At 41.7% G+C, this 12225-nt stretch overlaps 1 protein-coding gene across 1 annotated transcript in view; it reads left to right on the top strand.

Annotated features, from left to right (window-relative positions):
- Window positions 1-897: 897 nt before the first annotated feature.
- tspan15 (tetraspanin 15) overlaps window positions 898-12225 on the top strand; it is a 42043-nt gene continuing 30715 nt past the window's right edge. The window contains exon 1 of the mRNA XM_062519481.1: window positions 898-1086. Coding sequence (XP_062375465.1) covers window positions 1006-1086 — 81 coding nt within the window. The 5' untranslated portion in view covers window positions 898-1005. The remainder of the gene's footprint in view (window positions 1087-12225) is intronic.

Here is a 12225-nt window from a genome sequence, read left to right on the forward strand (position 1 = left end):
TGTTAAATGGACACCAGGTAATCTTTTATAATGATAATGAAAAATATTTTGGGGAATTTGCATATTTGAGCTCTGTATGTGATGTGTAAAATGTTTTTCAAGAAGCTGTGAGAAACTTAACATTTGAAAAAACTTAACATTGTGTTTTATATTGGCGTAGGTCAGTTACTGCCCCCTGTCCTATTCAGTTATATTCTATCTTTAGTTGCATTATTGTTCGACCTAATTGTATTTGCAATTGAAATTAAATCAGCAGTAAAACCACCAGAGCCAATCTACTTCAAGTCCTCACCTACTTTGCATGGCAATGGCTTGCAATTCAATTTGTTCATTTCGGTTAAATGTTTGAGACTTCTGCAAATGGACTGTTATTTATCAAGTGTGTGTCTGATCCACACTGAAACATTTCCCAAATAAGATTGCACGTAAATTATGGGCCAATTCAACAAATAAAAGGATTTTTGAAATTCAACAACTTTGACATTCTAAATCACATTGATATCAGGGTGCCAGTCAACTGTAAATTACATTAATTTAGTTCAGTCATGTAAACAAGAAAATGATGATGTACCAAGTGTCAACAAATGCGGGATGTTTCACAAGGCTGCCAATTTTCACCCATAAATGTGTTGATGCCCCCAAGCGTTTACATTAGCTACGTCTGACATTCCCATTTAAGGCCTAATAGAGCATATTGTTTATGAACAGGACAAATAAAGGCACTAGACGACTGACTGTTATTTAAATTACATTGCCACCAGTCCAATAGGCTGCGGGTGAATCTCCTGATAGAAAACCATTTTATTCAGGAAGTAGAAGCCTATACATGAAGTCAGGCCCTGAGTAGCCACCGTCTCCTAATAATACACCTGAACGTCTCTGATGCTTCTGTTTCAGCCGTAGGCGCGCGCGTGGGGCGCGACTGAAGCTGCAGGTGAGAGCTGGAACCAGGAAGTGTCTGTTTGGAGAATCTGCCGACGTGGGGTGCGACGGAGCTCTTCAAACATGTCAGACGTTAGGTACTGCGAAAGGTGCTCTTACATCTTTCTAAAATTCACTCTCATCGTTTACTCCACGATTTTCTGGGTGAGTATGGGGAGTCTCTCATTTCAGTTAGATGAGACGTGTATTCGGAGAGGTGGTGGCAACTAGTGCGACCGCGCTCGTGACGAGTTGTAGAATTCAGTAGCCTTATGGTTGGGTCAGGTTGGGCATAATCAGACTTGAGCATGTATTTTGAAATACATATGTTGTAGAGAACAAAACTCCCTTCTGTTATTGTATTTTTCAACATTGTTTCTTGCGTCGACCTGTTGCTTTCGGTGTGTTTTTACGTTGTGTGTGTTAAACTACCAATGAAGCCACACCCTCCCCCGCCTTTGATGATAAGAGTTATGTGTAAGGCGGCTATCTTTGTAACTGTCATTCATTTATTGGGACTGGGAGTAGTAGACGAATGGGCCTGCTTGATGTTTTTTTGCAGACATTGGTTTGATCAAGTGAAACACGCTATCGCGGAAGCATATTAGGCTAGTTAGAAGTTGTATGAAGATTATTGGTAAATAGACTAAAACCGATAACGCAAAGTAAATTCGTCTTTTACGACGTTCATTCATTGAACATGGTGCTATTATTATTAACCCAATGTTTTGTGGTGGGGAAATAACTAAATGTCAGGATCTTTATTTGGTAGGGTGCTACCTCGTTGCACCTGTTCATTCGTATGTTTTGTGGTGGATTGTAACCATAAAATAATACTTGTATGATCATTCTCATCAGTGTTTGCTTTCAAAATAATAAGACATAGTTGACAAGATTCATAACCCGAGGTTTTTGGGTTGTGGTAGTGCACTCGAATGTGTCCCTATCTGGACACAGAGACGTGTTAGAAAATCAATGCAGGTTGTGTTGTTTTCAACACATACTGTAACAAATAAAAAAGAAAACAACACTCTCTTGTCCAAAGGTGGACACGAGATATGTTAAAAACAACGCAATTTGTGTTGTTTTCAACACATTTGTTCTGTGTGTGTAGTTTATTGAGTTGTAGGCTACCTGCCAGACCAGTTTATGTGTAAATGTTAACATTGTAAAGACAAATAGAAGTTCAGGCCATATAAGACCATGTGGTGCCTGTAGTCATGTGACATCCTTCGCCCAATATTGTTTGGGGAACCAGGTTCAGCGTGCCATTAGGTAGTCTTTAAGTGTACCATCTATCCCCTCTGCTGTGATTTGTGTACATCACAAGCCTGTGGAGTGATTCAAGATCCTTGAGTGTTTAAGTAGCCTGATAACATGGACGCGGTCCAGGAGACGTTAGTCGTTAATCATTAAACATCAGTGTGTGTCAAGAATGTCTTGTGTGGAGCTTAGAAAAATGAGAGAACCTTGCACAGAGTAGTAACACAATATATTGGTTAGATGCCACTCCGCTCCTTATACCAATAGTTCCTCTAATCGTCTCTATTGTCTCGAGAGGCTTGGCTCGTATTTTACGCTTGTTGTGGAGGAAGTGTGCCATGCTGTGCCATGCGTGCTTCAGTTGGCTAAATATAATTTGTTTACACTGCAGTTGTGTTTCTGCCTGTCACTGTGATGATAATCAAGGCTACTTTGAGACAGGTGTTTTGTAAGACGGAACAGCAAGGGCTGTTTTAAATGTCTTAGTTAATATTTATTTCATTTTTAATAAGCACCTCTGACCCTCACATTTTTGTTTGTAGTTTTTTTTCTGAGCTTCTTTAAAATGCAGCACAGCACTTAAGAGGACCTGATATTGTTTGTTCCCTAGAGTGGTATGAATTTAAACACTCTGAGATATATTGGTTGTGACTCAGACTGGACTTATTCTCCCTTGCCTGTCATAAATCTCAGGATTTTGTGGATGATGTAAGATTTAGAAGTTGACAACTTCAACGAGCTTGTTTGGGCCATGAGAAAAGCCATTGAAGATTGAAGTAGCCGACAGTCCATAATCTCAGTCAACAAAAACATGCTGAGGAGCTAAAATGAAAAGGTTCTCAGTTTCGGTGGGTTTATTTAGGTCAATGCAGTTCCTCTAAGAAGCTGATTTCTCTGTTGTTAACTTCAAGAGAAATCAGGGAACTGCGATTTCTCATTATTTTATTGTATTGTCATATATACTGTAGGCTAATATCTCACAGAGTCAATATGAGACTTCCTTTTTTTGCCAACCAGAAATATTTACATTTAAAGATATTCATTTACTGTAGCAGGTGCTTCTATCCAAAGCGACTTACATACAGGATGTACTGTAATTTATAACACAAGGGCCGCTGTCCCCAGAGCAAATTGGGGTTACAGTAAGTGCTGCCTTGGCTTGCTCAAGGGCACAAGGGCGGAAGCCGGGAATTGAACCCACAGCTTAAGAGGCTGCTAAATATTAGTGGGTTCACCTTTGGCTGTGCCATCATTGGAGACTAATAGTGGACTGAGTTTGGTTCTTTCAAAACACCCTGAGATGGTGACACTGATTAATTGGAGCAAAGGGTGTGTGTACTGTATATTGAATGCCCTCTGGATGTGTTTAGACAACAAAGTCAGCTCTGTTCTTTGCCTGCTTGTGTTTATATGGTAGATTCACATCAGCAGCCGATCTGACATGTGGAGGAGAAGCACCAATGGTACCTGAACATTTTTGGAAACTATTATTATGAATGAACTCATCAATGGATACTTTAGTTTACTTTGTTTATGGTCAATGACTGCCGGTACATGTTTGTATAGTTGTGTAAGTGGAGTTTGAAATGACTAGACCCAACAGATCAACAGAACAGACATAACAAGATTGTTATGATACTAATGAAGGCTAAAGCACAACATGCCTTTGAAGCAAGGCTGCTACTGTACACCATTAGTGCTGTGGAGTTGAAGAGTTCATATGTCTTACCCTTTTTTTGCAGCTCAGAACAGAAGTTATGAATCATACTTGGTGTTTGCAGCTGCAATACATGAGAGAGTGTTTCTGTCTCATTTCCCACAATTTGCATGATTGCCTTTGCCGACTTTTCCCCCCAGGATCTTTCTATCGATCTTTCTACTCAATCTTCCAAAAAACAGCGCTCTCTGTTTAATGTCATGTTTTGTTATCTCAATGCATCTTTGTGTCGCCATGTTTTCCCATGAAATCTTGAGATCACCAGGCCTTGGGTTAATGTATGGGAAACGATCGCCTGGTATTCACAGCATCTAAATCAGACTCAATTAGGTGACAATGTGGTTGATTGCATTTTGATTATACCATTCATTAACAACATGGGCAAACTGTATGTTTAATTTCTGTCTATAAGTCTTCATGCTTAACCTTTCATCAGCCTAATTACATTCTTTCATTCTTTCTTTCTATTCTATTTTTACTCTTTCATTCTCACTCTCCCTCTTATTTTTTTTACTTTTTTGCTCTGTGCTGTGTACTGTGCTCTCTCTCTCTCTCTCTCTCTCTCTCTTCTCTCTTTTACTCTCCCTCTCTCTCTTCTCACTGTCTCTTTCTCTCCCTCTCTCTTTCTCTATGTCTCTCGCACTCTCTTTTCCTCTCCCTCTTTCTCCCTCTCTTCTCTCTCCCTCTCTCTCTTCTCACTGTCTCTTTCACTGCATCTCTTTTTTCCCTCTATCATTCTCTCCATCTCCTCTCCCTCTTTCTGTCTCTCTCTCTTTCTCTATCTCTCCATTATACCACTTAGCAGTCCAGCGCTACATAGGAACAGGTCCACACACGTCCAGGGCCATTACAACCAGCATACACAATGGCCATGGTATCAACAGGCCTCCCACTCGCCCACGTTATCCCACCATTGAACAGCCTTTAAAAACAAACACATACACACACACACACACACACACACAAACGCATACTGTTACACACGCTACAAAGCCAGCCCATATAGTCCGATGCTTTTGTGCCTTCTGTGATGGTCATTCTCAGTCCGTTCAAACCGGTCAGCATTCTCACAGCTCTCTCTGCCCTTTAGTGACCTCTCAGCATGGAGGCTGGCAGAGAGTAGACACTCATAGCTGATTTTTGAAGGAAAAAAAAAAATCCCCTCTCAACCTGCACTTCTTGTCTGGTTTCAAACCGCCCTGAGGTCTGGCCCTGACGGGGTTCGATATTGATAGCACAAAAATCGTCATGACAGCATACCTGTGCTCTTCTCATTGGTGGGATTAAGTAATTGTTGACCTCAAGAGCTTCGTGTGCATGGATATTATAGTCCTCAATTTAACTCTCAGCAAACATGCCTGGACAGGCTATCGTGTTATTGCGGCAATCTGACATATTTGGCTAATCGTTCGTTTTAGTAATCCGCTCACAACTGGTGTCTGTGCATGCCCTCCTGTTGATGAATGGGCCCTCTTGTAGATTAAGAAGAATCCAAACAAACCACCATGCCAGCGCTCAGCGAGCGCAATAAATCATGAGCCGTTTGCACTTGGGCTATACTTGCAGCTGTAAAGCCTCAAAGTGGAATTATCTGATTGGCTCAATTTGGAGATCTAATACTTGTTTGTGTAATGTGTAATGCTGTAAATGGATTGCCATATAAAAACTTAATTTACACATAAGTGCAATTATCCCTGTCTCCGGTATGTCTGACCTAAAACCGATTTGTATCAGCAAACCTCTTATAGTGTTTCCTAAAAGTGTCAGCAATCCTAGACATAATGTGCACAGCAGACTGCTGGGAAGGTCAGGGTCCAACATTTGGCCAACCTTTGTGTGTCCACTGTACACTTCACATCGGTCCAAGTTTGGTCATCACCCTTGTTCACACATTCTTGCCAATGCTCAAGGGCTCTGATGACAGTGTAAAATAGCTTTGTTTTGTGCTCAATTCCTGCCCGACAAGTCAGCAGGCTTGCTAATATCTTAAGTGTATTGGGCACACAAAGCTACTCTCGGCTCTGAAACAAAAATGCATGCCATACCTTAGGTAACTAAACTCTGGCTGTATCCCCATGTCATCCCTAAGGTCCAAGCCCTGAACTTCTCAAAAGACTTAACTGACATCTGCTTGAGAGGCTGCAAGGGTTCAAAAGTCCCAGGAATGGGACGGCACCTGTGACCTATCCCACCAAAAACATGTTGCAAACACGTTTCCATTTGATGGCAGTTGTTTACTAATGTTTTTTTGTAACCTTCCAGCTTCCTTTTAACCTTGTGTTTAACCTTGTGTTTCACGTCACAACACCATGAGTTATTGGTCATTCCCTTGAGTAAAGTCTGCATAGATGCCAACGTACGGAAAGGGCACTGAGAGAGTGTGAGTGAACCCTCAAAAACTTCACGGTTTTGCAGTGGGACAGCCCTAAGCCCTTAGGCTGGGTGAACCCTGCCTGAACTTCCGGGGAATTAGAATTTCGCCCAGCAGCTCAGGCTGGAAACCAGCAGATCTATTTCCTCTGTTTATTGCCAGAACCTTTGGCTCCAATCAGAAACGGCCATACTCTAGTCCTGGCACACTATTGGCCGGTGACGTGACGATAACGAAACTTAAGCGACGCGAAGTGCAGTAGAAACAAAGCGCAGCCACCCCAGACTAATGTTCAATCTTAAAAGATTGAGCGTAGTATGGTGAAAACCAGACTACTAGGCCCTTACAAAGTTCACGGGAACGCCCGTGAGGGGAGAGATTCAGCCTCTGTGTCTTCAAAATACTCTTAAAGACCCAACTCCTCCAAGGATACCTCCTCTCCTAACACTTCCAACAAAATAACACACTTAATACGCACTTACCATGCACTTACCATGCACTTACCATGCACTTCCCTTCCTGGTAGAGTGTCTTTGGGTGTGCACCACTGACTGATGATTTCTGCTGTTTTATTCCATGAGAGACGTAGACCTAAAGAAAAAAAAGATAACTATCACATTCTCATAAGGCCTTTGAGCAGTTTTGTTTACATTAGTTGGCACCATTTCAAATATTCTGTCCTTGAGAACATGCTGCTATCATGTTCAGATTGCACGCCCACTACTAAGTCGTTTTTGATTATATTTTGATAGCGACGTTATTTACCTTCAACTAACAAGGGGTGATGCCGCAATTGCTTTCCTATTTTATGAGCATGGCTAAAGAAACAGTGACTAATTATTAGATAGGCAGCTATTAAACTGTTACCCAGCACAAGCATATTTGCATCAAGACAATAGAGCACAACTAGTCTGGCTATCACCATACTAAGCTCTTTTAAGATCAATGGGCATACTGTTGTTCAAAAGACTGTACGCTTTTTGGTAGTCTTTCCAATCAGACCAGCGATCCTTTTGTGATTGGACTCAAATGGCCAGCAGATCAGGCAGGGTTTACCCAGCCTAGAGCACAACATATTTACACATTTTTACTCATTTTGTATTAACCAGTAGAGTGATGTACGAGTAAATCTAGTAGGCTACACATCCAGTTTTTCCTTCTGTAGTGCAGTTGTATAAATACAAAGGCAAATCTTTTATTTCATCTTCAGGGGATTTTAGTGTCTTTTTTTGAAATCCAAAATGTTAAATGAAATGCACATATTTGGCAGTAATACGTCTTAGCTTAGCAAGCTAATCAAACATGTGATGGCAGCATAGGGCCGATTCACACAGCAGATCCGTGGCGTGTGGCTTCTGTCGCTGCTGCCGTGCGGTCGCGTGTGTGCATTCACGCCAGGAGCCGCTCTCACGCTGGGCCGCTGACGAGCTGCTATTCTCTTCCATCGGATCATTTTACAGGACTGCTTCCAACACGCTTACTCCCCTCTTGCGTGAAAAATATAGCCTACTGCAGGCAATACTTCTATTGTCAGATCACTTGCAGCACAACTGAAGTGCCACGTCTCATGGAGGCAGTGTGAATGCACTAACCTGATAGCATGGGTGTCAAAATGAAAACAGACAGTTAACACAGCCAACATGCACGACGTGCCATACTTCTGTTGTTAGTCAGGCCTTCCGCCTCATTTACCGGCACATCAACTGCGTGACGGGTGCGTTCTGTCTGCGTTACGTCTGCGTTCCATCACTTCTGCATCGTGGTTGCTTGTGTATCCACACCAGGAACCTCTCTGATGTCTGCAATGCTATATTGGAATATAGTTGACATATGCAGTAGTATGTAGTATTGTTGCCGTTAGTCACTTTGGATAAAAGCAATTGCTAAATGTAAATGTAGAAAGAATGTAGATGATAGAAAAGGACTGAAAGGTGATTTTTTTTTTTTTTTTAAAGGACTGTTTAGGCAGTCAGTGCATTACTTCTGCAGATTCTTCTTCTGGTCGCCACCATCTTGCTAGAAGTCCATATAAGTCGGTTATCAAATGCAGCACAAGCTGTTAATGGACACAAAAGCAGGATGGTTACAATAGGTCATCAACTTGTGTGGACTTTCTTCTCACAAGATGTCGGCGAGCAGAATAATAGTAAGGTAATGCACTGGCTGAACAAAGAGTCCTTTTTATACCCTTTTTTCCACTTTTATAGGTAGAAATGCTTCAATTTGTGGGTAATGATTGGTGATATTTTTTAGGAGCTTAGTTAATGGCTTAAAAAAAGACTTACTTTGACATAGTGAAGCTTCCACTTAGGGTTTTGCTAGTATGTTATTTAGTTGTAAATGCATATTCCGGCCTTACTCAAAGTCCACTGATTAAACTTGTTTTGGTCCTCAACCAACATTTACTCTCATCATCATCCAAAAATAGACTCTAGGTTATTCTTAACTAAGAGTTGGCCTTTAAGTACAAGTAAGTCTCAATTGGCTAGACCTTGCATATCTCAAAACTCAACTCAATATGGATGCCACACACACACAGGCATGTTTGCATTCTAGACTGTTGACACTGTGAGATTATTATCACAGTCTACAGTATGTGACACTGACTTGTAGGCATTTCAGATCTGTGCATATCTGCATGCCTGTGCAACCCCTCAAGGCCCCTGGGTAATTGGGTTGGCTAAACTAGTTCAGTCCATGTGTGAGAAGCTACCATTTTAGTGAGATCTATTTTACATGTTTATTTTGTATCTATTTGGCATAATGCTTTATGTCACTTGCCGATAATATATTTATTCATCGAAGCTGCAAGATGTAATGTTCAAAACCCTGGTGAATCATATCTAATGAGGGTGAATATGCATGTATATATATGAAAAAGAAGTATTGAGAGCGTCTCCCCTCAGCACTGTTTTGTCTGTTTACCAATGAGGTATTGCCTAAAGCTGTTAATTTTGGTTAATGGCATTCCGTTTTTGTTGTTAAACAGGGATTTGGTGTGTGTAACTCCTACACATAAGTCTGAAATTGTTTGAAACACTTTGTCAGCTCCTTGAGTCATTTCTGCTGTGGCCACAGGAGAGGCTTTGCGATGATGGCAGAAGTAGTTTGGAACGAGGGCTGTTTGTGCACTCAGTTTCGGCCTCATGACGCACTTCTAAACTTTGTTAAAATCTTGGTCGTAAACTCAAAGGCTCCAAACGTGTTCGGTATAACCTATTTTACCTCCCATTGTACGTCTGCCTTTTGTGAGGGCTAAATTGGAAGCGTTTATTGCGCTTGGAAGGATGCAATTTGAGAGAGCCATTATTAACTCAGGAAACCCATCAGCCATCAGTCTTTGTCGTAACATAGTCACATAGGACAGGAGCTTCATGTCTGACAGGCACATCTACATTCACATCATGCATGTGTCACAGATGTGTCACAGCTTTCAAAGCTGATAGGTTTCCCAGGGTGTGCGTCACCCCACACCACCCCCCTACCTCTACCCACCGCCCCAGATTGTGGTCTTTTCAGAGGCCTCATCATGTGATTTCCTGTGTATTTGTGCTTGTTTGTTTGGGTTTTTTTTTTGTTTAGTTGTTTTTTTTGTTTTGTTTTGTTTTTTGCTGACTGACTCGCAATAGCTGATAGACAGCCTGTGTTCCAACCGTTGTTGAGGGGGTGTTCGATTATATCAAGGGATTTCATTGATCATCTGTTATCCACAGAAGCAGCTGACTGTTTCTTCGCTTGATTTGAACGGTGTTTCGATTGCTTTATTATCCAGAAGTCAAACCATTCCCTTAGTCATTAGTTTGGGGGAAAAACAGCAATTGTTGTGCCAAAGGTTTGGCCTGCGGATCTCATCCAAGGCCATTTTTTAAATTAAATTCAGCTAATTGCTTCTCTGTTGTTTTCATACAATCCCCTCTTTGCCATTGGGAGACATTGCCGTTGGAGCACAGATGAGATGGCTGTTTGATAAGCTGTTGAGCTCAATATCAACAACCTTTCACCAGACTCACTGACTGCACCCTAAATTCTGACATTCGTGTCAATGATATGACTTCTGTGAGGTAAATCTGCTATTCAAAGCTGGCTGCAGAACTATACTGTATGAGGACCAGCTTCTGAGTCAGCAATGGTGAACAAAAATAGAGAAGAGCAACATCTCTCAGTCAGTGTAGCCCACTGTAATTAATGCGGAGTGTCCTGTTCGAATGAACACGAAGGCTGAAGTGAGTGAGAGAGGGTACATTGGCACAGCGTGCTGAAATTAGCCGTGGAACATCACATCGCAATCCACAGTGGTAACGGCCGGTGCTGATCTAGCGCGCCATGCAGAGCCGCGTCTGAGTTAAGAGTTGGCTTGCTTGTTGATGTCTAATAACGGCTGCCCTCAAGTGCTCTCCATATGGGCTCTAATGTGGCTTCAGTAAATGCAGATGGCTGTTTCCTTTTTGTATAGCCTACCTGCCTCCTTTAGAAGGCAGCGGGAAAACAACAGGAGAATAGAATAAGACAAGGCAGCGGCCAGATGTGAAACCTAAATTACACACATCCCGTGCCCAACATCTCCAAACTACCAGCTGTGTGGGGTGTTTAACCAAAACACACAGCGGCCGCTTACTTAATAAGAGCCGCACATTATAATTAGTCGATTTCGTTAGCGCTGCGGCTAATGATTTAATTGAGCATTAGTGTGAGTCAGAGAGACCAGCGTCAGCAGACCTAAGAAGCCATGTTAACATGAGCGTGGTGTGTTAGCATTGTCAGCCAGCTAATGCATACAGCCCATTTTGGATACTAATGTGAGTCACTCAATAGAAATGACATTTCACCAAAGCAGAAAATGGTGCCTTTTAGGGTGTCCATCTGCCCATCTGTTCATATTAGGCATTCTGGGTGAGGGGAGAGGAGATTGGAGGTGCCCAGGCCTTTTCTGGCCTGCTCACCATATGGTGGCCCTATTTAAGTGTTAATTCATTTATGCAGCTCCCGCCATGTGGCTGCCTCTCCCAAAGAGACTGCATGAGGTTTGCATACCATACAGCATTGAATTTATTTTCAGGCTGCGTTGACGCTTGTGTAGCCAGTTGCAGTAGGCTAATTGGATATAATAAAGTTAGACTTGGCTAAATGGAAAGTGAAATTCTGCATGTTTTCCCCAGTGGAGTGAGTTGTCAGAGATGAATCAGTGTGGTGTACAGTACTGTTTCAGGACTGTTTCCATCATTACATTTGAATGTTTTATTTATCCTCACCCTTCTGACACCTTTATCTAAACTTAGAAGCAAGAGCGTAGCCTACATCACACATGTTGAACCACATCACACATGTGCATGCACATGTTTCATTAAGAAATGAAGTGGCAGAGTGAGCTGAGAATAGACTACATTTAACGTTGCATGAACCTACCTCTTTTAAATCTTTTATTATTTCTTATATGTTATAGATTTTGCTCTAATTTAATGTATTTTTTGAACAAATATTTGTTATCCACTTAACATCAGTACGGGTACCGCAGATATAAAACAGCCTTTTGGCTAATTTTGCCACATTTACTTCATAGCACTTAATGTATATGCATTGTCCCTTTTTAATAAATCTGAAATAAATGAAGTTACAAACATGCTATTAGCCGTTTATTTTTCTACCTCTTGAAAGTGCACACACGACACACACGACACACACGACACACACGACACACACGACACACACTCTACAGCAGTGGTTCCCAAGCGTTTCTGGCTCAGGGCACCCTTAAACGTATCTCTATCCATCCACGGCTCCCCCTGCCCCCCCCCCCCCCCCCCCTTTACTCTCAACCTGCTTTGTGTGTTATTTGTACTTCCATGCCATTTTATTTAACCTTGTATTTTGGATAGGCCATAAATGCTTTTATTATAGCATTAGTATGAGAAGGTGAGGTTTATCTCATATTTGTTTTATTCAAATGAACCACTCT

The sequence above is a fragment of the Sardina pilchardus genome, chromosome 18, assembly GCF_963854185.1.
Source record: "Sardina pilchardus chromosome 18, fSarPil1.1, whole genome shotgun sequence".
Lineage (NCBI taxonomy): Eukaryota > Metazoa > Chordata > Actinopteri > Clupeiformes > Clupeidae > Sardina > Sardina pilchardus.